Consider the following 26,331-nt stretch of genomic DNA (forward strand, 5'->3'; position numbering starts at 1 on the left):
CTTTTGGTTTGTTTTGGTTTTCCATTTCTGGTGTTTTACATTAAAAAAATTGGGGTTGGGGTTGGGGTTGTTGGGATGAGTTAGTTCTGGTAAGAAAAAAAATCCATTTCAGTTTAACATGAAGAGAATTTTTTTTCTCCAAAATGTTTGGTTCTTACCCTAACTGAACTGAAAAATCCCTTATCGGAGAAATTACTAGTATTAAAGGTTACTATAAAAATGAGGCATCCTTGTGGCACCTTAAAGACTAACAAATTTATTTGGGCATAAGCTTTCCATGGACAATAACCCACTTCATCAGATGAATGGAGTGAAAAATACAGTAGGCTGGTATATTTATACAGCACATGAAAAGATGGGAGTTGCCTTACCAAGTGAGGGGTCAGTGCTAAAGAGGCCAATTCAATCAGGGTGGATGTGGCCCATTCCCAACAGTTGACAAGATGGGATGAATATCAACAGAGGGAAAATTACTTTTTGTAGTGCTAAGGAGGCCAATTCAGTCAGGGTGGATGTGGCCTCTAAGGTGCCACAAGGACTTCTCTTTGTTTTTTGTTTTTTTCTGATATAGACTAACATGGCTCCCTTCTGGAAGGTTAATATGTAACCAGCTGTCTTGTGCTTTCACTTTCCCTGATCACAGTTCAGATACAATCCCTTTGTTGATGAGGTGGAAGATACATTTACTCTTTATTCCTCACACACAGTTCCCATTTCAGTTTGTTGGGTTTTTATTGTGACACAGGAGCTTTCTTCATGGATGGCTGAACTGAGACTCTTCAAGCTCAAGGGACATTTTGAAGTATTGAGGTAGGTTCCTCTCCATCATTCTCTGAGTTTGCGCGCTTTTCTAAGCAGCCTGTAACTGTCCCTGGGAACATTTTCACCTGTGTGACGGTCCATTCCCATCTCCCATCATCAGTGAGGGACAAACCCCAGTGATTCCTTGCTCTGTCCTTAATTTACTTATTGTATCACATTGCCTTGTGGTGTTTGTGAGTGGAAGTCAAGACCTTTTGATAGAGAGGTGTAACAGGGCATAGAGATTTGCCACATGATTTCTAGCAAAGAATCACAGCCCTGCCTCAGTGATGTCTGTTATGTTCACGGCACACACAGAGTGAAGTTAGATAAAAACATAAATACTGTTGCTGGAAGGTTGCACTGTAACACTGCTGATTCTTAGAAGCCAGGACAAAACCCAGTAACCAAAACTCAGCTAGATGGTGCTGTGAGGCTTTGGGGGGAAAGACTAGCAAGAGTTTCTGGGTCCCAGATGGGAGAGGCCTCTGTGAGGCAGCAGCTGGGCTGCTGTTCTGAGAGGGAGATCTGGATAGAAAACAGGAAGTTCTGGAGATGCGAGAGCTGCCCTGTGTGTTGTTCTGTTTGGGCTGGAATAAGGCAATCCAGAGCCACATGTCATTCATGACACTGCAGGGGGAGGAGAGTCGGGGGGAGGATGCAGAGCTCGGAGGCTTCGCTACAATGTCCCCATTCCTGTGCCATGTGTAGAGATATGTTTGTGCAAGATTATAATTATGATATTATGAATATAGGAATTTTGGGCCATGCTCTGGAAGCCGGGATGCAGAAGACAGTGTTCACCACAGACACTCTCTAGTTTGTTTTTTAATAAAAGCTTTAATCCTGTCTCATTCACTGGTTTGCTGTTTAATGAACCCCAAGATCATTACATGGTGTCAGAAGTGCTGAATGAGAAGGAGACTGCAGCAGTCACCTTGAGGTTAACTCCTGTGTTTGAAACTGAAAGCAAAGGAAAGAGGAGCAGGTGGAGCAGAGAAGGAGAAAAACAGAAAAGAAACAGAAGCTTTTGTATGTATTTTATGAGCTCAATAGCTGCTTGACTAGTTTAAAAGCCTGCCTCCAGTCTACAATTGTCAGGCAATATTACAGAGAACTGGAAAAAATTCCGACAGAGATTTGAATTGTAATTGTCAGCTGTAGAGACAGAGTTGAAAAATGATAAAGTGCAGTTATCAATCTTTTTGCATGCTGTTGGGGAGGAAGCTTTGGATATTTATAACAACTTTAAGTTTGAAGAGGGTGAAAGCATGAAGTTAAGTTCAAGTACTGACTAACTGTGAGAAATATTACATGCCAAAAAGGAATGAGACCTTTCAGAGATGCACATTTCTTTTATGTGTACATAATCCAGATAAACAAGCAGGCCCCTCCAAATATCCATCCATGTAGAAAGATGCCATTTGCACTCCGTGATAAACTCAAGGCTAAGCTTGAAAGGTTGGAAGCAATGCAAGTAATACAAAAAAATTGAGGAGCCAATGGAATGGATGAGCTCCTTAGTCATGGTGGAGAAAAATAATTGCCAGTTACACATATGCTTAGATCCAGGAAACTTCAATAAAGCTATTAAAAGAGTATATTTCAAACTGCCTGCCAGAGAAGAGATTATGACTGAATTTGCAAATGTACAAGATTTCAGTAATTGGATGCCACCTCAGGATTTTGGTGCTTAAATTAACTCAAGAAAGCTCAGAACTATGTACATTTAATACCCCTTTTGGAAAGTTCTTACATTTAACCTTCAGCACAGCTTCAGCACCAGAAATTTATCATAAAACCATAAATATGATCTATGAACATATTAATGGTGTCACCATCACAGTGGATGATATCGCCATCTGGGACTCAACTAAAGAGGAGCATGACTGTAGACTTTGACAAGTCTTGGGCTATGGCTACACTGGCGCTTTACAGCGCTCCAACTGTCTCGCTCAGCGGTGTGAAATCTCCCCCGCCCCCCCCAAGTGCAGCAAGTTACAGCGCTGTAAAGTGCCAGTGTAAACAGTGCCCCAGTGCTGGGAGCACGGCTCCCAGCACTGTAAGCTAATCCCCACGGGGAGGTGGAGTACCTGCAGCGCTAGGAGAGTTCTCACACTTCGCGGCAGCACTTTGAAGTTTCGAGTGTAGTCACGGCCTTGGATGTCACTAGAGCTGCAAACTTGAAACCAAACAGGGAGAAATGTGTTTTAGGGGTTACAGAGCTGATTTTTGTTGGAGATATTCATTTCCAGCGAAGGCATAAAACCTGATACAAGGAAGGTTTCAGCCACTGAAATGATGTTGTATCCCCAGTCAAAGAAAAATGGCCAATGGTTCCTGGGAATGGCTAATTGCCTTGGAAAACTCATACCTCATTTATCTACAAAAGCACCAGCTTTGAGGAAACTCCTAGAAAATAAAAATGAATGGTATTGGGCTGCATGGCAGAAGTAATCAGGGGAAGGTTTCAAACAACAACTGATGCAAGAGCCAATGTTGAGTTCTACACCCCAGTCAGACCTATTAAAATATCAGCAGATGCTTCATAGTGTCAGTTAGGTGCATTGATTTTACAGAAACACAATGATTGTTGTCCACCAGGAAATACACATCCAAATCACTGACAGAGGCAGAAACCAGATATTCACAGATTGGGGAGCTTGTAGAAATATTGTGTTCCTGTGAGAAACTCAATCAAAATGTATATGGCCAGGAAATGGATGTTGAAACAGACCACAAGTCCCGATAGTATTATTTGTCAACCTGCTAAATGACTGTATCTAAGGATTCAAAGAATAATGATAAAGCTACAAAATATGACTTGGCTGTGACCTACATGCCTGGAAAATTCATGGTCACTGCAGACGCACTTTCCAGAGCGGTGACTCCGACTACAAAATGAGAGAAGACTTTAGAGATAAATACGCAAGCCCAGGTAGATCTGATTGCAAAGTCAATTCCCATAGCTAACAATAAACTGCGACGGACAAGAGGGGAAATGGGGAAAGATTAATCATTGGGGATCTTTAAAGAAGTGATATGTAATGTGTGGCCTAGAGAAATAAGCAGTTGCTGTCAAAGTATAAGAGACTATTGGAACTTCAGAACTTACTGTGATAGATGGGGTGATTGAGAAGTGCAAACATTGGGCACGAAAGGTGCTGTATTGGCCACGGATCAATCATGATGTTACTAATGTGGTAGAAAACTGCTTTTCATTCTTGAAATACAAGCCATGCCAACAGGCAAGAGCCACTGAGACCTCACCCAATTCCACAAATGCCTTAGGAGAAGGTAGGTAAATCTTGCATCTTGGCAGGGGGTTAGACTAGATGACCTTTGCAGTCTCTTCTAACCCTATGGTTCTATTATTCTATGACTGATTTCCCTGGCAATCAGATGATTACTAAATTGTTGCAGATTATTATTCTCTGTGCGCAGAAATATGCTCACTGCACAGCACTATTAATAAGTCTGTGATAGCTGTCATGAAGGGAATGTTCTCCAGACATGGAATTCCAGATGAAGTCTTTAGCGATAGTGAGCCGCATTTTTTCCAGTGCAAATTTTAGGCAATTTGCCATCAATTGGGATTTTCATCACAAAACATCACACCCAAATGACCCTCAAATGAATGGACTTGTGGAAAGGTCTATACAGATGGTAAAGAACCTTATGAAAAAGACTTCTGACATTGAGGGTGATTTTCATAAAGCTTTATTGATTTGCTGAAGTACATCTCTGGAGAATGGCTTTTCTCCAGCTCAGCTGTTAATGAGAAGAATGATCAGATCTAATTTACCAATCACTGATAACTTGCTGAAATCTCATGATGATGAAACCATATGGAAGATTAAAGAAAATCAGAAGTGGAAGGAGAAATATTATTTTGGCAAAAGGGCCTGATCTCCCATCTCTTAACCCAGGTGATAGAGTGTGCCTGAGGAATCACACCTCTAATACTTGGTGCCAAAGGGGTACCATTAAAGAACAGCTGTAGCCAAGCTCTTATGTAGTCCAGACAGAACAGGGGGACACATTTCGGTGTAACTGAAGTGATCTAAGAGTAAGTTCCAGAACATTGACAGTAGATGTGAACTTTGGCATATACCAACCAATTAATCATTTATCATCAAAGGACAGAGGAGAAATGGGCAAGCAACAAGAAAACCATTCACACTCAGGGGTGAAAGTAACTTAAAGGACTTACTGGTATGCCGGAGTCCTGGGCAGGGTGTGTGGCCTCAACCAGAAGAGACAGGGCCTTTAATACTCAGGCCCTTTAAATCACCCCTGGAGCTACCAGCTCTGGGCCCTTTAAATCATCGATGGAGTCCAAGGGGCTCCCGGCTGTCACTGCTACCCCAGGGCTCTGGCTGAGATTTAATGGGCCTGGGGCTGCGGTAGCCCTTTAAATCACCACTGGAGCCCTGCTTTTGGGCAGCACTTTAAGGGACCCAGGGATCCTGGCAGTAGTCAGAGCCCCTGACCCTTTAAATCACTGCTGGAGCCCTGCCACCACTACCCCTGGGCGCTGGCAGTGGGGCTTGGGTGGGGCTTTAAAGGGACTGGGGCTCCGGCCTCTGTGGGGAACCTCTGGTCCTTTAAATCACCCCCAGAGCCCTGCCACCGCTACCCCAGAGCTCTGGCAGTGGGGCTCGGGAGGGGTTTTAAAGGTCTGGAGCTCCCAGCAGCGAGGCTTGGGAGGCGATTTAAAGGAACCGGAGCTCCGGCCACTGCAGGGAGCCCCGGACCCTTTAAATCACCAGCCTGGAGATGCCAGTCCAGTCCAGCAAGGTGTACTGTCTCTTGCCAGTATGCCGTACAGGACCGAACCGGCTTACTTTCACCTCTGCTCACACTGTAATGAAAGGCTGACCCTGAGAAGACCAGAGAGGGAAATTAAATATACCGAAAGACACATAGACTTGCTAACTTCCCTGGAGAAGGCATATTTGAGGAAAGTGAGTAGTAAAATTCACTCCAGCTTTATGTGCTGATAACTTCTCCTCTCTAGGTAGTTGACACATTGGGTTAATGGAAATGCACTGGTTGGGTTGAGAATTTAATGTACATGTTATTAGTTAGCTGTTAGCTGTTTATAAGTTGGAGCTAATTGGTTTTGTTTGTCTTTTTGCTTTTTGTTTTTTAAGCAGGAAGATGTAGAGATATGTTTGTGCAAGTTTATAACTTAGAGAGGCCATATAGTGATTTTGCAGCATGCCCTGGTATCAGGGAAGCAGAACACAGGCTAACTATGCACAGGAGTTCACCACAGACAATCTCTAGTTTATTTAAGAAAAGATTTTTTTCCTTTCCCATTCTCTGGTTTGTTGTTTAATTAACTCAAATATCATGACACCGTGGTCCTGCCTCCCCTTGAAGTGGCAGTGACAGGGAGGTTCTCCTACCCATAAACAGGGACCAAGCAGCATGGAGTCACTTGGGAGGAACAGGCACCCTCTCTTCCTTTGGTGGGGGCAGCAGTAGAGTCCCCAGTACTTACTGCAGCTGGGTGGATGTATTAACATTGATGGGCTGAGCCCTTTCTTTCTGCCACACACACAGATCATTGGCAGGATTACCCACAGCAGCAGGGACTTGGCGTTAACACCTCCTGGAGATGCAAAGGGTAGTTCCCTCCCCCACACCACAGCTCTTGTTTCAAGCTGTCAGTAGACATGAGCAGACACTTACCCTTTGCTCTGGGGCTGGGCTGCTGAGAGATAACAGAAAGTGCTTTCCCTTGGGCAGCCAAAGTTCAGTCTCTGTGCCGGGGGGCTGGGAGCAATGTGCAGAGAACATGCTCAGCTCTGGGGAGGAGGGGAATACTTCATGTACCTCTGGTGACATAGGAAGTGGCACTGAGGAGGCATAAGGGAGATTTCTTTGGAGGGAGGGTCCCCCACAATGCAGGGACTTGCTAAAGAGAAATAAAGTACCAATGGAGGAGGCAGTCCCTGGCTCTCTAGAAGGCTCAAGAATTACAACAATAAGGCTTAACGACTAAAACAAAAAACCCCAAGGGTTCTGGAGGGGTTATAAATCCTTCAGCTTCAGTGTGTGAGCCTGGCTGTAACTGATGGGGGCTGGGAATAAAGCTCTTTAATAGTCACCTTATCCCATAACTACTTACTGCAGGGTTTCATGCAGCTTCCAGCACCTGGTGCTGGCCAGCATCAGAGATGGGATATTGGAGTAGATGGGCTCCTGGGTCCATTTCACTGCAGGGATTTATACACTCACATACGAAGAGCTCGTGTGACCCCCTCTGCACTCTTGATAGAATGTGTTTTCTATTGTTTTTGTTGGGACTTATTGCTTTCAATGGGGCAGAAGCTGTTATTTCCATGAAGTCCCTTGTGCCGGTTACAGTCCCTTCTGGGTAAAATTGAGAAAGACCCAGAACAGCATAGTTGGGACAATACCCTCTCCAGTCTCTGGTGAAATGCTGGTTTCTGATTGTAGAGTCTGAATAAACCATGTTGAGTCAGACAGACATACTGGGCACGGGACCTGCTGCTTCCCTCATATGGTATCCCCGTAGTGGTGTCTTATTTTCACTGCTCTTTCCCTTTCAGGACCCTGCCAGATGAATCCCACCTACCCTGATGGCTCCACGACAGCTCTGTGCAGACTTCCTGGGAATTCTTCTCCTGGTGACCCATTCTGTTTCAGGTAAAACCACTTCAAATCCACTTTCCTCCTTTAACTTATTTATTTGGGCTTTCACAAACTAGAATCATAAAAAGCGCCCCTCCATTGCCCTGGACACCCTGGGAAATGGATTTAAAAATACCCTTAAGTAAATTAATGTCAGCACTAAGTGCTGTCAGCATCAAGTGAAATAACCCAGAAACAACATAACTTGAGCAAGAACTGTCCAACCTCCACATACAATCCCCACCAGTGTCCCTCAACACCAGTACCCTGCTCCCATGGGGTGGGATTTGGAGACCCTGGGGTCTTAGGCCCCATGAACTTCCTGACAGAGTGGGATGTTTCAGAAAGGAGCAATTCTGGAGATGGGAAGGGCAGGGATGGAATTAAATGACAAGATGGGTAAATGGAAATGTATACATCTAGGAACGAAGACCGCAGGCTATATCTAGAGGATGGAGGACTCTATTGTGGGAGCAAAGACTCTGAAAAAGATTCAGTGTTCTTGGAATAAGCTGAAACATGAGCTTTAAGTGTTATGCTGTGGCCAAAAAGGTCTAATGTGATCCTTGGATTCATAAACAGAGGTCTGTCGAGTTGGAGTGGAGAGGTTCATTATCTCTGTTATTGGCACTGGTGTAATCACTCTAGAATACTGTATTGTTGTAGCTGGGTCAGTCTCAGGATACAGGAGAGACAAGGTGGATGAGGTTATGTCTTTTAGTAAACATATGAGGAGCGGCTGAGGAAACTGGGGTTATTTAGTCTGCAGAAGAGAAGAGTGAGGGGAGATTTGACAGCAGGCTTCAACTACCTGAAGGGGGGCGGTCCAGAGAGGGTGGAGCTGGGCTGTTCTCAGAAATGGCAGATGACAGAACAAGGAGCTGTGGTCTCAAGCTGCAGTGGGGGATGTCTAGGTTGGATATTAGGAAACACTATTTCACTAGGAGGGTGGTGAAGCACTGGAATGGGTTACCTAGGGAGGTGGTGAAATCTCCATCTTTAGAGGTTTTTAAAGCCCAGCTTGACAAAGCCGTGGCTGGGATGATTTAGTTGTTGTTGGTCCTACTTTGAGCAAGGGATTGGACTAGATGACCTCCTGAGGTCTCTTCCAATCCTAATATTCTATGATTCTAGACCAACTTTTGTTGGTGAGAAAAACAAACTTAAGAAGAGCTCAGTATAAGCTCGGAAGCTTGCCTCTCTCACCCACAGAAGTTGGTCCAATAAAAGATATTACCTCACCCACCTTGTCTCTCTCAAATCCTGTGTCCATTTCTGGTGTGCAGTTCAAGAAGGATGTTGATAAATTGGAGAGAGTTCAGAGAAGAACCATAAGATGATTAAAGAACTGCCTTATAGTGATGGACTCAATTAACTCAGTCTTTTGCTCTTAACAAAGAGAAGGTTACAGGATAACTTGATTAGTCTGTAAGTATCTGCAGGGGAACAACTATTTAATAAAGGGCTCTTCAGTCACATAGATTCATAGATCCCAAGGCCAGAAGGGACCACTTTGGTCATCTAGTTTGACCTCCAGTATAGCACAGGCCATTGATTGAAAAGGCCATTATAAAATTTTTGCCTCTTCATTCTGCAAGGCAGAAGCAGTCCTGCAAACATCTGGGGACAAGAGACTCATGTCTGAGCAGCAGACATAGCATTGTCAATGTGAGGTTAGATCCTGTAGCTTTTCCATTCTGAGTGGCCTTTCAGAGAGGTGATCCCACTGTGCTTCCATTTGCAAAGGGCATTTGATTCTTTAGGTAACAACACACTCTAGGGTCAACTGCAGGCAGTAGGGATTGAACTAAGACTTTGGGTTCTGAAACCATGAGCCACTATTGCCTGAGCTAAGGGACACTCTACTGATAGCTGAGGCTTTAGTAGTCTCATCCACTTCTGGCCCCAGCACCACTAGAGAGGGCACACACTAGCACACACCAGCATTTCCACCAGTATAACAGTTCACTCAGGGGTATGGGAAAACCACCTCCCTAAGCAAAGTAAGTTACACAAACCGAAGCACTGCTGTGGACATTGCTATGTAGGCAAGAGAAGGTCTCCCACCGACATAGCTGCCGCCACTCAGGGAAGTGGAGCAATTATGCCGACGGGAAAGCTCTCTCCTTCGGCATGAGGCTCTGCCCCTTGGATTAAGTGAGAATACACAAGCCTTAGTATGAGTCGGGTTTCACAGCACAAATTCTTCCACTGACAACTGCAATGGCGAGAGAGGGAAATGATGGTGTCTGGGTGAAAAGAGGCAGCAGGGTTAGTCTTCATCCACCAGTCTTGTTAATTGGTTCTTTTGGATCTCATAAGCTGGGTAGGGACAGGTCACTGACACTAATGTGATAGACAGGAAAATTAATCATAGATTTTACAGAGAGTTGTCCTGGATCAGATCAGATCAACAGCAGAGATATTCATACACAGCAGCAAGTGAGAGCACATCGTTATGTATGTCTGGAAATAGCCAAAAATATTCACTAAATATTCACTCCTCCAGAAGAATGTGTGACCAAGGGAGTAAAGAGGGGTTATGAATTAGAGCAGGCCAACATCTTTTGGCAAATAGCTTAGTCACCAAGAAGGTATGTAGCGGGCTGGCTACCCGCTCCTGCCCTTTGGGGCTTTAAAACAGCCCTGGGAAGGGGCTTTTGGCTGGGCTGATTGGGGAAATGGCGGCAGCTGGGGGCCATGCCCCAAACTGAGCCCAGGGCCTTATAAAAGGCCAGAGCAGCCAGGAAGCCAGAGAGTCTCTCTCTGTGGTTAGAGAGAGATGGGTCTGGCTGCTTAGACGTTAAGATAAGTACATAGGGTGAAGCAGGACGGGGAAAAGGCTGAGGGGCTGGGGAAGCTCCAGCCTAGGAAAGCCCCAGGCCTGCGGCCTAGCACGGTAGATTTGGGTTGACCCAAATTATTCCAGAATTCTGTTTGGGCCAAAAAAAATTAAAAAGTTGAAATGTTTTGTTTCAATATTTTCAAATGAAAGGTTTCGTTTTTTTATTTCAAAGATATTTTGTTTAGAAAGTTAGCTACATTTCTTTTTTTTAAAAAAGAGAAAAACCTCTCAAAATGTGTAAATACCACCAAAAATCAAAACAAAATGAAAAACAAAGCAAAAACCCTAAACAAACAGATTTTTTAATTTAACCACCCAACCACAAAACTCAGTTCATTCCACTCTATTGTTAATTCCTGATGGAATATTCATACTCATATTTATAGATTGGGGTCAGCTGAATGTCTCTGAGCACTTACATTTCTGAGGTTACCAGACAAAGTGGCTGAGTGGTTATGGTGATGTACTGATAATCAATTGTGTTCTGCTTGTGTGTCTAATTCCCACCCTTGTTGTAACTGGATATCTTCATTTTGATCACAAAGGTCTCCTACGGCCTTGGATTCTATGAACATTTAATTTTTGGTGAATACCTCTCCTTCCATGAACAGAATGTCCCTTTCACTCCACTCTTGGGAATGTTTCTTTCAGAGAAATTCTCCCTGTCTGGATCACCCTACCCCGTTGTAGGGATTGTTGGCCAGGATGTGGTGTTACCCTGCCAGCTGTCGCCCAGGACTTGGCCTGTAGACACAGAAGTGCTGTGGTCAAAAATTGAAGGGACACACAGTGAAGCTGGATATGTAAACGTACATCAGTACAAAAATCAATCTAACCTGGACATCTTGGGAGACAACTACCAGAGACGGACAGAGATGTTCCAACAGGAATTTAGGAATGGGAATGTATCACTGAAGCTCAAGAGACTCCATGTTACAGATGCTGGGACATATATCTGTTTTGTGAAGTCTCCTACATGGAGTCACGAAGCCAACACTGAGCTACAGATTGCAGGTGAGATATTTCAGGGTCAGCTTATTTGGAAATCAGGGGGTCTGTGCCATACCACGGTACAATGCAGACTGGTGGGGGACTGTCTCCTGCCCTGCCCTGTAACCTGGGGTGCCTTGCAATGCCTTGCTGTTGTAACCTACAACTTGGACTGCTCACAACCAGCCAGCTGCATCCAGGCTACTCCCCTATATGTTTGTGTAACTGAAACCTTCCAGTCACACCTTGGGTCTCACCAGCCTGGGTTGTACCAAAGGGTGACCCCAACAGACTCCCAGTCACCAATTGCCTCCAGATATGTATGTCCTGCACTGTCCAGCCCTGTCCCAGACAGTCCAATGGCTGTTTTTCTTTGCCTTCTTAGGTGCAATGCCAGAGACAGACAGGGAGAGAAAGGGAGGTGTCTTGAGAATGTTTGCCCCTTCTTTTTACAGTTTCAGTCCCCCACTTCCTTCTTGATAACTTTGTTTACTGCTTAAATGAAAATTAATGCAGACTTACACTCCTTTCTTCAAGACAAGTCTGTTTGAGCAGTTTGGTGCTACATGAGTTTTGAACATACACTCTTCACATTCTAATGGGAAATCTTAGAACTGCACATGTAACGTTGCCACACATCTTTTATCAGAGTAAAACTGACCTGCAAATTATGTGTTTTTTAAATGATACCTTACAAAGCAGACCTTGTATAAAGATTATTACATAGCATATAAGGTGTGCATACAGGAGCGTATTCTGTCATAGAGTTTAAGATCCTTCTCTGCAACAGCAACAGCTCCTCCAGGGATAAAACCAGTCCCAGTACTAATTAATCCCAATGTCCAAACATGGTGCTAAGGGGCACTGTGCTGCACGGAATGGACTGAATGACTCAGTAAAGTTTGCTGTTCCCTATGAGCACTGACCCTAGTGCAGTCTTTGGAGCAATGTGCTGCAGAAGGTGTTGTCTTTTTCATGAAACTTGTCCCCACCACTTTGGGAATTCAGGGGTGTGCCCAGTGAAATAAGTGCAGAGATACAGGCTGGGTTAGTGTGCTGCACCTTCTGACTTACATTGAAGTGTAGTGTTGCAGTGTGGCTTTTCAGCATGCATTGTATTTCCGCTCCAGAAGTGGTTGCACTTGAGCAATGGATGATCTTTGAATATGTAATGGTTTACATTGGTAAAGGCCTTTTTGATTGTTGAGGCTAACGTGTTACAGATATGTAAAAATATTGATTGATTTTCTACTCCATCATCTTACCACTTGTCAGGATGAAAATTCAAGCATCGTGATATAAAGAAGCCATCTTTCTTAGCCAGCCCTTTCTAGACCAACCACTGGAGATGGCTGGACACACACTTTCTCAGTGGGTTACAGAGTTATTTACTAGTCAGCAGTAGAGTGTTGGTTATCAAGAATTAATTTTTTAATCTCTGTCTGCAGCTGTCGCCCCAGTGTTCATTGATGTGCTGGGTCCCCACGGCCAGGGGATTGGGCTGGCCTGCAGATCCACAGGATGGTTCCCCAAACCTGAACTCCACTGGGCTGGAAACAAAGGGCAGAACCTGGAGCTGGAGTCCAAGACTGGAATGACTCAGGACAATGAAAGTCTATATAATGTTCTGGGCCATGTCACTGTCCCAAGAGGAGAGGCCCCAGCAGAGATTATCTGTGTAGTACAGAATGGCCTATTGAAGACAGATCGAGAATCTGCCATTCATCTCTCAGGTGAGTTACTCTCATCCCAGGGAGAGGGGTATAAAAGAGACGAGGGGGGCTAACTCATTTGGAACTTGCACCTCAGCTACTGTCTATTTCAGGTAGCTTAGGAAGAAAAACAGTGGACAATTTTCTCCCTTTTGTTGCTGCTGCCCCTGGTGGTGCAGGTTTCTGTAATGTGGACACCTAAGCTGTAAGAACTGGACTGAGATTCACCAACTAAATGCGCAAGAGACCACTAAAGAGCCATCCAGTGGTAGCAACCTTAGTTCGTTACAGCACTTGGCTTGATTGAAGATAGCTACTGAGAGTTAAAAGGCTCCATATCTTGTTCCCTGACCCCCCTGAAACAAGCACTTCAGAGGTATAAGGCTCCTCTCTACAGTCTTCGGCATCACCCAGGCCTCTTATTCCCCAGATTGTTTAGAAAATTCTGCTTCTGTTGCTGTTGCTGAACAGCGTCAGCACCAATGACAGCAGCTGATAACGGGAGAGCTTTTAGGGGACCAGAAATGGTCTCACTGGGATCTCTATGGGGCAGTCTCTGTGGGGCTGGATCTGAAAAGTGCGGGATGGAAAACAGAATTAGACCCCATCTCATTCTTCCACTGGGGCCAGTGCAGGATGGTCTCTGATAGTGTATTCTCCAGGGACTGTCCAGTGAATTTCACTATGCCACCAGTTATAGGGGCTGTACCATCACTTTTCTTGGGAGACTCTTCCAGTTTCCCCTCCCTATGCCAGCACAGTCATGTCTCTAAATTTTGTTAAATCATGCAGTGCCTAATCGGAATTGAAACTGGATCCCTTCCCCAAAATCAGGCAGAGCCCAGAATTTACTCATTGTCTCACACACTCTCTGTGTGTGCAATAGTTCTGGACAATAAATAAGGTTGTGTTACTCTCTGCCTGACATGAGTGTCCCTAGAAGCCAGGGGGAGACTCTTTAGCCAAACTCCAGTTAACATGTTTAGGTTTTTTTTTCTTTTATTGACACAAAGACAGTAGATATTCATCATTCTTTCCACTGTCCACAGGGAATCTGTAACACAGATTCATGGTGGGGTTCTGACCAACTCAAATGTAATAATCAGTTGTTGCCATGCTTCTGTTTGGAAAGACATTTTTGGGGCCTGCAGTGAGGGCTGTGGCATAGGGTTATCTCTACATTTGAGGTTGGAGGTGTGATTCCTGCCACATAGACATATCTGTAGTAGCTCTGCACAAGCAGTGCTAAGAACAGCAATGTAGCCGGGGTAGCAATTACAGCAGCTGAGGCTAGACACCCAAGTACCAACCCATCCAGATCCCCTGTGTACATACTCAGAGCAGCCGGCACAAGCAGCCACGCATGCTACCCAGCCATGCTGGTATTTTTAGCACACTAGCTCAAGCAGAGTTAGCGGGGACACATCTACGTGAGCTGAAAATCATATAGTCCTTTTGTTCCAAGCAGCAACACTGGTCTATATTTGGCTTTCAATATACAAACAGAAAAATGTGACTTTTTAAATTTCACATAGCAGAAATCACCTGGCAAATGAAGGAGAAATTTAAGTCTCCCTGACAGATTGCAGAGTGTGCCACTCACTCTGCGATAGACGTAGCATCACAGAATCATAGAAATATAGGGCTCAGGGCCGGTGCAAGGATGTTTCATGCCCTAGGCAAAACTTCCACCTTGCACCCCCCCCCCCTCAGCCCCCGGAGGTGCTCCCCTCTCTCCTGCAGCAGCTCCCCCCTCCGCCATGAGGCGCCCCCCTTGTGGCAGCTCCCCACCCCCCACCCTCTGCCCTGAGGCACCCCCCCACCCCAGCTCACCCCTGCCCCGCTTCCTCCCCGAGCACGCCATTGCTGCTTCACTTTTCCCACCTCCCAGGCTTGCGGTGCGAATCAGCTTAGGTGCCGCAAGCCTGGGAGGCAGGAGAAGTGAAGCAGCTACAGCATGCTCGGGGAGGAGGCGGGGCAGGGGTAAGCTGGGGCAGGGAGTTCCCCTGCATGCCGCCCCCCCCCTTACTTGCTGCAAGCGGCCCTCTCCGTGCTCCCCTGACCCATCTCCCTCTGCCTAAATGCCGGTGGCGATTGGGGCGGCCGAAGATCCAGCCTCCGTGGTCGCTGCTGAAGAAAATGGCGCCGCCCAAATCCTAGCTCCTTAGGCGACTGCCTAGGTCGCCTAAATGGTTGCACTGGCCCTGATAGGGCTGGAAGGTACCTTGAGAAGTCATCAAGTCCAGCCCCTGCACTGATGCAGGACCAAGTAAATCTAAACCATCCCTGACAGGTGTTTATCCAACATGTTTGTAAACTCAAATTCAATTTGTGATCCACTGTAATCCCCGGATCCTTTTCAGCAGTACTGCCACCTAGCCAATTATTTCCCATTTTGTTGTTGTGCATTTATTTTTTTTCTTCCTAAGTGACGCACTTTGCATTTATCTTTATTGAATTTCAGCTTGTTGAATTCAGAGAAATTCTCATTTATCAATGTTGTTTTGAACTCTAATCTTGTCTTCCCAAGGGCTTGCAACTCCTCCAAGCTTGGTATCAAATGCAAATATTACAAGCATATTCTCCACTCTGTTATCCAAGTCATTAATGAAAATATTGAAAAGTACTAGACCCAGGACTAATCCCTGGGGGACCCCAATAGATACGACCTCCCAGTTTGACAGTGTGTTGTGTATTTGGTTGTCATGGTTTTTGGTTCCTATTGCAACTGAGTTAGATTATTAGGGGATAGCCCGGCTGGCTTCGGCCGGTTGGGTGAGCTCTGTATCTGTAAATAAAATGGTAGTTTTGTTAGCTGTCTGCTCTCTGGCCTCAAGTGATTTCTTCCTAAACCGACTGCCCCCAAGGATATAACACAGTGATCCATTGATAACTACTCTTTGAGTATGGTCTTTCAACCAGTTGTGCACCCACCTTATAGTAATTTCATCTAGGCCACATTTTGCTAGTTTGTTTATGAGAATATCATGTGGGACTGTGTCAAAACCCTTATTAAATGAAGATATATATCACATCTACTGCTTCCCCCTATCCACAGGCTATTTTATACTCACTAATAGCACTGCCTCCTTCCATGTAAAGGTGGAACAGAGAAAGATAATTTTGTTAAGTTATTGAGGTGCCTAAAGATGTGGATAGATGTTCACTGGGATTTTCAAAAGGTATCTATCTGTCTAGGAACTTTTGAAAATCTCACTAGGTTCCTATCTGCATCTTTAGTCACCTTAATGCCCTTACAAATCTAGCTCAAAGAAAATAAAATCAGAACTTCTTCCCTACATACAGCACAGTCCTTAGGAATTGCTGGAGATCACTGAGCCATGGCTGTACAGTCAAATGAGGTGGAAAATCTCATTCCTCCAGCTCTGGGATGGGACCGTGTTCCTTATACACTGTTATATCTTTGCTTCACAGATGACATTTTCCCACATACTTCTCCCTGGCTGTCTGCATTCTGGGTATCATTTATGCTACTTCTTCTTACTAATGGAGCCTGGGCATTTCGTGGCTATAAAGGTGATGATAATCTGTTATTTTTTTTTTTAAATCCCAGGCCCTGAGCGTTAGGCTAAGGACATAGGACTGACTGTCTTACAATTCACATAGTTTACCATGATTTTGTTTCAGAAAACAATCCTGCAAAAGATTCATTTGTGAAAACTAAAGATACCAGATTTAGAGAGAATAATTATCAGGAAAAATGGCAAAAAATTATTAGCATTGTGTATATCAGAGCCACCGGCGGGGGGGAGGGAATGTGGGGCAATTTGCAGGGTCCCCAATGAGAGTTTTTCGGGGCCCCCGGAGCGGGGTCCTTCACTTGCTCCGGGGGCCCTGGAAAACTCTCGCAGGGCTCGGGCCCCCGGAGCTTCTTCCACTCCGGGTTTTTGGGGCACTTCGGCAGCAGGTCCTGGAGCGGAAGAAGTCCCCGCCTCTGAAGACCCCAGGTCCCCTGAATCCTCTGGGCAGCCCTGGTGTATATATATCTAGATCTAGATCTAGATCTAGATATAAATAAATGGGGAGAACATATATATTATATATATACAATTGTTCTCCCCAACACCATCATCTTTTGTTTCCGTCTTGTCTTATGTTGTAAACTGTAAGCTCTGTGCAACAAGGACCCGATTTTGATATATGTTTGTATAGGACTGAACATACTGCAGTCCCAGTCCTTTGCCTCTCAGAATGTCTGTTGTTAAATCTACCCCAGAGGAGCTCCCTTCCAGCTAGGTCATGTTGTGCTGCCCTAGTCTGATACTGATGAGTGTGGAGATTGTCTCAGACTTGTGGCCTGTGAAAGCTTTGGAGGAGCTGGACTTCCTCAGGTTTAACTGGCTGGAGTTTCAATACCAGCTCTGGGAAGGTCTGGCTCCTTTGCCATGTTTATTTTCAGAGGCTCAGCAGTTCCATTTCCAGGTGAAACATAGTGATCCTCAAGCAGTGGTCGAGCTGGCCCAGTAACCTGTATCTGCCAGAGACCATTACTTCTCACCTTCTGTGCTAAGGATCACAGGCACTTGGCTATGTATTGATCCTTGAATCTTGGACTTTGATAGTCCAAAACCTCATGTTATTTTATTGATCAAACTCCCTATATCTTCAGACAACTTTTGTATCACCAATGACATGTTTAATTCTTAATCTTTTAGAGAAGCAAAAGATTTCTCAGAAGAAACGTTGTGAAAAGGAAGCTCTATTATCTCTAGGTATGTTCCTTGCATTATTTTTGTTGTTGTTGTTGTATTTTCTTTAGACTGCTGGGGTGGATTGAGGTGTGGAATGGAACAGGGCATAAAACATAAACTGGTTTGTTGCCCTTGATACCCTGTTGATTAGCTAATGCTCAGGCTGGGGATTTATTGATAATATATAAGTTTAATGATCAAGAATTGAATTGGGAGAATTACAATTAAGAGTATTGCAAGCAGTTCCTCCCACCCCCATATCACCCCCGGGCATCAGAGCATGGCATTGCAAGCATCTTCACCTCCAGCACCCTTGCTGATTGCTTCTTAAGGCCCACTTCTGTGCACATCAGGACCTCTGGCTAAGTCACATATACTCTGGATCCCTTCTGGGTAAGAAAAGTCCAAAACGGTTCTGTTGATAAATTGTATACTCAATAGCTTGACCACACTTGTGTTTGGTATGAAATATACTCAAGAGACCAAACAACCAAAGTCAGTCAAAAGTAAATGATAGCACAGTACAGGAAGAAAGGCTCAATACAATACCAGTTTCTGGGAGGCTGTCTCATGCATGTTGTACATTCACCTTACTCAGAAGATGTTTCCAAAGTTACACATTTCAGCTAGTATTTATTGGATGATTTTTCAATTTACAAAAATGTGTACACATCACTAAAATCCAGCCCACCAGTTCACCCCAGTTCCTTAACTTCTTGTTCTGTACCTTTCCTTATCTTTGCTTTGGATACAAGCATTCCAGGTACTGGTCCATGAAGGTACCTCCCCAGCTTGTACCAGGACAAAACATTAATGTACTTTGACAATTTTTCTGTTTTCTAATGCCAAGGCTGTGTTAAAGATAGATAGATAGATAGATAGATAGATAGACAATATAATAATGTTATATTGATATTATGTGTGCAATACATATTAATATATTTGGTGTGTATAATACATACTAATATTGTGATATCAATATATTAGCCTGTCATATACTGATGAACATTTCTCAGCCCCTCTGAACTACCTTTTAAGTCTCTCTGGCTCTGGGATAGAGCCCTGACTCCCAGGCTCTTTCCCACAGCCTCAGCCCCTCTTCAGCCCCTGTGTCAAGACCCCAACCTTGCTCCCTGGAGTTCCTCCTGCAAACTGGGTTGTCTCAGCCCTTTTCCAAGACCCAGGCATTCCAGGCTGCCACCTGACCCCAATTAACCCTGCCTTCTCTGGCTAAGATGTAGTTAATTATGGTACAAGTGGGGCTGATTGAACATGGCTGGCTAACCCCAGGCCTCTTGTCCCTTAAGGAGCAGGCTACCCTGTTACATGAATATAAGGAATTACAGAGAGGGAATGGATTTGCCTGAGGTAACATAGCAATTCTGTGGCAGAGCTGGGAATAGAGTTCTGGAGCCCTGGCTTCTTGTCCTGTTGTCTTAACTAAATAACCATCCTACCTATTCCTCCTGAAGGCTGGATGGGTCTCTTTAGTTATCCCATCACTGCCTTTCTGTAACTGGCTAAAGGGATTGCTGAGAAGCAGGGTGAGATACTTTGTTTGGTGCAGGACTGGATGTGTGGCTTCCACTGAGCTCTCAGTCCCCACTTTGCCATTCTGAGGAGCCACTGACTGGTCCCAGGAGTCCAGGCTAGGTGGCCAGCCTGTCCATGGATAACGCTGATACAGCACTGCTCCTATCCAACTTCCTGGTTCCTGGTTGGGAGAGGGGAGTGTTGTTATCTAACCTGTACAGGTATGTAGTACAAAGCATAACAGAGAATGTGGCTAACTCTTTTCTCTCTCCTATTCCAGAGGCTCAGAAGAAGGAGTTGGAATCAGGTATTTTGATAAATCCCCTGGAAAAATTGTGTTTGTGTTTTCACATTATAATTAGATAGACAATTTCCCTCCTCTGTGTGTATGATCTTTAATCATCTCTGTGTGCATTTCCCAATCCCTCAGAAATAGGAATATACAGCAGAACAGGCATCAGATAAGTCTTCTGTGACATTCTCAGCAATGTTTAGTGATTGTAGTGTTTATGGGAAGAAGGGATGTACAGCATTAGCTAATGCCACATACAGGGCAGGCTACGGCTGGGCAAGCTTCTTCCAGGAAGGTCTATGAATACACCTCAGTTCTGACACAGTGTTATTCCTTTTCTGGACACCTCTCCCATCTCTACAAATGTACCTCACTCCTGTTCAGCAAGGTGGTGTACTGAAAAGTGCTAAAACTGGGATCTATCACTTTTAAATTCTCAGAGAGCTTCCTCCATCTGCTTAGAGGCAGTGGGCTCTGTAGGGATTGGGAAGTGTGTGATCTGAGTCTTTCAGCACTCAGTGTGCAGACAGCTAGAGCAAAGTGGGGTGAGTTGGGTCTCTCTGCCATAAGAAACTGCCTGCTTTGTCTTTGGTTTGGTGCGTTATTCTGAATTGCAAGAAATAAGGTTAGTATTAACTGGCAGCAGGAGTATTTTATGTTTTTATCTATTTTCTCTGTTTGTATGCAGTGAAACATAGCAGAGAAACTGACCTCATTCTCATCACAAGTTTTCTCCTGTCTGCAGGCAGGACAATAAAAACCCCATTGAATTTAAAGTGATAGATCGCAATTTTAACATGATTTTCAGTGCATCACAAACAAAGTTCCCTATTAGTTCATTCCTGGACTCCCCTCCATCCCTCCCAGCTCTGTCAAGGAACCCTACCCCCAATTGCTGATATCTCCGGGCCCAGAGTGCTAAACAGGGACTACGAATCATACCAAACTGTGCATTCACTTTTGCTAAATGCTCTATAAAGAGATGCACTGAAGTCACTCTTCACAAGTAAATCAAGACATTCAGTGTGAAACCTAAAGGTGAGTGGTAAGTTCAGGAACCCACAAAAGCACTCAATAGCCAAGCTCCTTCAAACAAGCCCTTGTAGTTTCACAATGTTACAATGTTGTTGTGACTGTGTTGGTCCTAGGATATGAGAAAGACAAGGTGGGTGAGGTGATATCTTTTAGAGCTCTGTGGACCTTGAAAGCCTCTCTCTGTCTCCAGGGGTGGCTCCAGGCCCCAGCACGCCAAGCCGCGGAGGGTGCTCTTCCGGTCGCCACGAAGGCAGCAGGCAGGTTGCCTTCAGTGGCTTGCCTGCGGAGGGTCCGCTGGTCCCGCAGGCTTCGGTGGACCTCCCGCAAGCGTGCCTGCAGAGGGTCCGCTGGTCCTGTGGCTTCGGACCTCCCTCAGGCACTCCCGAAGGTAGCCTGCCTGCTGTGCTTGGAGCGACAAAATCCCTAGAGCCGCCCCGTCTGTCTCCAACAGAAGTCCGTTCAAGAACGATATTTCCTCACTCCCCTTGTCTCTCTCACAATGCTGCAAATCAGTCCCATAAAGGACATATAGCACTTTGTAGACATACAGAGTTCTTTCTTCATGTTACACATGGTGCCCCTGCTTTTGTTCATTAACAACAACAAATGGGATTCGCAAAATTATGTAGGTGTCTAACTCTTATTGATTTCAATGGGAGCGAGGCACCTATATACCTTTGTGGACCTCACCCAATGTATCTTTGGTTCTGAGATACATGACTGTGTGGTTCAAATTGCTCTAATCCAAATTCCACACACTGAGTTTGTGACATGTTTCTTTCTTCTCTTCCCAGAACAGCATGATCGAAGCAAGAGGATTGGTAAGTGTATCTGTTGTCCCATTAGAGAGTCACTGAGCAGACTTTACCTGTGGCACATGGTGCTGAATAGCTACAGAAATGTCTGTGATACAAGCTTTGTGCTCTGCTCATGGGCCTGAGAACAGTGTGAGCCAAATCTGAGATATCCAAACCTAACCCTACCCCAGCATGAATGTTTTCTCCAGCAGACATAGTGTTCCAAGCTCTCACACCTAGATAAATAGATGTCACATTGACTTCAGCATCAGACAATCAGTCACATTTTTGTGATGCCATAGAGAAGTGCTGGTGGTGTCCCTGTAGCTACAGGAATCTTTTCCCCATGTGTGGATATGAGAAAGGTTAACAGTCTCCTTACTTTCTTGTCAAGAGCAGATCCTGAATGAGAGCGCCATTCCTTTCCACGTTAATCTAAATCTTATTCAGCTAGAGCAGAAACACATCCTTTTAATGACCTCATGGATTACTAATAGAGCTGAGTGAATAATTGATTTTTCATTTTGGTGGCCGAACCAAAAACTTTGACAAAAAACATTAATTTTGTCAAACCCAAATGCAAATTTTTCAGTTTTTCTTGGGAAAATGAAAAATCAAAAAAAAAAAATCAATGAAACATTTTGTTTAACCTGAAACATTATTTTCCCCAGGTTTTTTTGTTTTTTTGTTTTTGTTTGGATTGTTTAATTTTGGGGTGTTAATTAATGTTTTTATTTTGTTCTTTTTATATGAATTGAGCTAAATTTAAAAATACGAAACATCATTTTCAAACAAAAACATTTCATTTCCAAAATGTCAAGATGGAACTTTTTTACTTTTGTGGAAAAAAAAACAACACCACCTTTTTTAGCTGAAACTATTCACCAAATTCCATGAAAATTAGCAAATAGTTCTGCTTGACCTGAAACTGCCTTTTTTGCTGAATAAACTATTTGTCTGAAGAATTTTGCCCAGCTCTAATTATCAGTAGTGGAGGAAAGGAATTTTCTTTAAACATATTTAACCTTGTGAGGTTCCTTTAATCTCCCTTTTTTAATGTTGATGAAATGAGTAAAGCCCCAGCATCACACAGAGAATACTAAATCCATCACTGGGAAATGATTGTTTTTAGCAGAGACCTCCAATCTCACAGCTGTTAAATGGGTTTCTTTCCCTCAGTGTCTGACTTGAACTTCTCTCCCGTTGCAGTGAGAGAATAGAAGAAACACGCTTAAAGAGATCACATGATTGTTGATCAGCCCAGCTCTGCATAATTTATATGGAATAACACAATCTCTTTCCATTTTAGAGAGACTGACAGTGGAATTAGGTAAGATGATATGTTTCTATGTTGCATATCATGGACATGCAAATTCTAATCTACTCCAGAACGACATCACTTCTCTCTACAAATGTCCAGGCAATCCAGCCTCTACAAACACGTTCATTTTCCTTCCTTTGCAGATTTCAGGAAGGCTCGAAGCTACATGGGTGAGTGGGACAGCACTGAGAGGCAATGCTGACTCTAGACTGGGGCTAGATGTGTCTGTTGATAAATTGTATAGTAACTGTTTGACCACATTTTGGGTCCTTATTTCATTATGAAATGTACTTAAGAGAACAAATAACCAGTGTCAGTTAGGTTTATTGATATGGTACATAAAAAAGATTGTATAAGATACCAGTGTCCCAAGAATGGTCCTGTAAAGCAATGTTATGTTCACCTGATGCAGAAGGTGTGCTTCCCAAAGATACACCTCAAAAGCCATCCTTTTATACTTGATATGTTTACCAGTAAAAGGTACCATATGCCTCATTTGAAACTAGAGCCAACCAATTAGCTTTTATCTTGTTTTTCTGGTCCCATGATGCACCCTAATCTTTGTTCTGGGTACATGCATTCCAGGTTCTGAGGGGAATGAAGCCACCTTATAGGTCTGTACCAGGATAAATAGGTTTGCAAGTATCATGTCCTTTCTGTTGCTGTATGGAACCAATTATATGTCCTGATACTGACAGTTTTCCTATTTAAGCCAAAGTTTACTTCCGCAAATGCAAGGTTTATGAGATACTTAGCATAAATTAACAGGATTTTAATAAAGATTCAGGCCAATTTGGGCTTCACAACTTCTAGATTAATGCATAATAATACATATTTTTAAATGCATGGAATATATACTGTGGGTAGTATTATCAGCACAATATATATGTGTACTAGCCAGCATATATTAGTCAATGCTGTGTAATGTACAAAAGCTGTAGCTTATCATTAGAGTTTGTGATGAGGTGAATTGATGGCCTTAACTACCCACTCCCCAAACAGTAGGCACCCGATAGTCCAGATTTTGAAATACAACATATATTCCAAAATTAGGTATGGAAAGCGAAGCCACATGGAACCACTATAGGGACAAGCTAGTAAGCGTGTGCATTGCAAGACATAAGACAGAAGTCTCATGAATGGTCTGTCCTTCACTAAGTATGATTACAAGTTACTTTTGCCCTGGTGAAATATGACTGGATTCTCCATTGCAATGTATTGACTTTGCCACAGGTACCATGATAATCCAAATTCATTTACATCATCTTAAATGCTGTGTGGCATAGGAGGCCTGTGGTATGCAGTAGGACAGACGGGATGATCTGGTGATCTCTTCTGGTCTTAAACTCTATGACATTAGAGGTACAAGTAGAGTTGGGTGAATTTTTGGGGAAAATAGTAAATTTGCCAAATAACAGCATCTGTCAGAACACCAAAACTAATCACAAATTTGGGTCAAATTTGGCAAATAGTTTTTGGTGGAATAAAAATGGATTTTTTTCAAAAAAAAAAACATTCTGAGTTTTCATTTTGAAATGCTGTTTCACAATTTAGCCATATTAATTTTTGAAAAGAAAAAACAAAGAAAAAATGAAAAGCCAAAACCAATATTTTTTCAGATAAAAAAAAAGACACCCTAGAAAATTTAACAAAACAAAATGAAAAAAAGAAAAGAAAGAAATGTTTCATGGTTTTCATTTTGTTTCCTTCTTGGCAGTTTTCAGTCTGAAATGATTTGTTCTTGTTGGTTTTAGTTTTGGTTTCATTGAGAAATACCAAGAATATTACGGTTTGGTTCAAAACTAAGCAAAACAATTTTCCGGTTAACCCCCATACAGCAGAATCATTATTCACTCAGCTTCAAATATAAGTGCTGTTCTGAGCACAAACCTCTACACTGTGGGAAATTGCAGGCTATCCTTTGTCAGGGCCCTTTAATGGCCTGTCAGCAGCAAACCATCTCATTAGCCCTCCACATAGAGAACAATTGATCACCAGCCTCTTTATAACAACCCTTAACATATTTACAGACCTTTTTCAGGTCTTCTTTTCTCAAGACTGGACATGCCCATGTTTTTTTAACCTTTGTTTTGGTTTCTCTCCCCAGTTCCCATCACTCTGGATCCAGATTGTAAACACCCAGCACTGAAAGTATCCGGGGATGGGAGAAGAGTCTGGCATGAACCTGAATCTCTAGAGCAGACCACCCCCTCTGGAGCCCTGATCGCAGTGGGGAGGGAGGGGTTTGTGCGTGGGAGGCAGTACTGGGAGGTGGAGGTGGGGGATGAACCAGACTGGGAGCTGGGGGTGCTGAGCGAGACTGTGAGGGACAGAGTGATAGCAGCACAATTAGAGAACCCCCCTGTGGAGGGGTGCTGGTCCCTGCGGAGAGCTGAGGGGCTATATCACCCCAGGGAGGCAAACACTAAAATCCGGGAGTGGGATTTATGGCCGACAGTGATTGGGGTTTATCTGGATAGAGATGCAGGGACAGTTTCATTTTATAACGTTAACGTCTTGGCTGATATTTTTGTGGTGCCTCTTGACAATTCAGAGAAAGTGTATCCATTCCTCAGGCCTGGTCACGCTGTGGGGAGAGACAAAGGGAAACCCCTCAGCATATGCTCCCTCAGAGACTGGGATTTCCCTACGAAATTATCAGTGCAGACTGTTTGTCAGGATAGAGACAATGACCCATATTCCCTGTCATCCTGAGCTGAGAAGATGAGAGAAGACAAGAAATCAGGGTAGGACCTTCCACAACCAAACAAAAGGCCAAAACAGGGATGGAAGAAATTACTAAAGCTCCTGGCTTGAAATTCGGGTATAAGAAACTCACTCTCAGATTTTAAAAAAATCATCCAAGGGAATGCACTTATCCCTTGCATCCATCCCCACAGAGCTGTACCTTAGCAGACCTATTGTCTGCTGTGAAATCTTTGGAAATGGATTTTATTTTATTTTGTTATGTCCCAATCTCCCAAGGATCAGCAAACCTGGTAGAGATATTAGCTCAAAACTGACAGGTTAGGGAAAACACCACAATGCTCATTGAGCCCAGTGGTCGGGGCACTCACCAGAGAAGGAGGTTATCTAGATTCCAGTCCTAGTGCCAATGACCATTCAATTAGTTATACAAAATGGAAAAGCTTCAACAGGAGAGACTGAGTAAGCTCTGAGCATTGCCCACAGGTTAGGGTGCTCACGTGAGTTGTGGGAGCCCTGGCTTTAAGTCCCTGCTCTACTTCAGGCTGAATGGAGAAATGAACTTGGTTCTCCCTCATCCTGGGTGAGTGCTGTAACTATTGGGTCTAAGGGGGTGGTGCCTTCTTCCTTTTTTTTCTTTTTGTGAGGAAGGGCTAGTCTGGACTAGGTGCTATGACACAGAGGCTCCTTGGCCAAGGGTCCCTCATTATTTCCAAACAACTGTTACCCCCAACCTGACAGACTCACTACACCAAACATACCTTGCAGGATATTTTCCATAAACAGTTACATGTGAGGTATCTACAGAAAGCTTGTAACTTGTCAAGATTCCTAATCATTGTGAGACATGTGTACACGTAATATTTAACTAACAGTGTATTTATATTGAAAGTTTGCTTTATGGACTCAAGTAAAACTAGT

At 43.9% G+C, this 26,331-nt stretch overlaps 1 protein-coding gene across 1 annotated transcript; it reads left to right on the forward strand.

Annotated features, from left to right (window-relative positions):
- The first annotated feature begins 676 nt into the window (after positions 1-676).
- On the forward strand, positions 677-26,331 carry LOC123350438 (butyrophilin subfamily 3 member A1-like). The gene is made up of 11 exons (XM_044989046.1): positions 677-810; positions 7,386-7,482; positions 10,964-11,326; positions 12,751-13,035; positions 16,450-16,551; positions 17,691-17,747; positions 19,540-19,566; positions 21,381-21,407; positions 22,693-22,713; positions 22,848-22,874; positions 24,812-26,331. Exons 2-11 carry the CDS (start codon positions 7,416-7,418, stop codon positions 25,417-25,419), a joined length of 1,584 nt encoding a protein of 527 aa, XP_044844981.1. The 5' UTR covers positions 677-810; positions 7,386-7,415; the 3' UTR covers positions 25,420-26,331.

The sequence above is a fragment of the Mauremys mutica genome, chromosome 15 (assembly GCF_020497125.1).
Source record: "Mauremys mutica isolate MM-2020 ecotype Southern chromosome 15, ASM2049712v1, whole genome shotgun sequence".
NCBI lineage: Eukaryota > Metazoa > Chordata > Testudines > Geoemydidae > Mauremys > Mauremys mutica.

Coding starts and splice junctions, on each gene's coding strand:
- LOC123350438 (XM_044989046.1), top strand. CDS start 7,416: ATGGCTCCACGACAGCTCTGTGCAGACTTCCTGGGAATTCTTCTCCTG. Junction 7,483..10,963: donor GGTGACCCATTCTGTTTCAG/GTAAAACCACTT, acceptor TGTTTCTTTCAG/AGAAATTCTCCCTGTCTGGA. Junction 21,408..22,692: donor TGATCGAAGCAAGAGGATTG/GTAAGTGTATCT, acceptor TTTCCATTTTAG/AGAGACTGACAGTGGAATTA.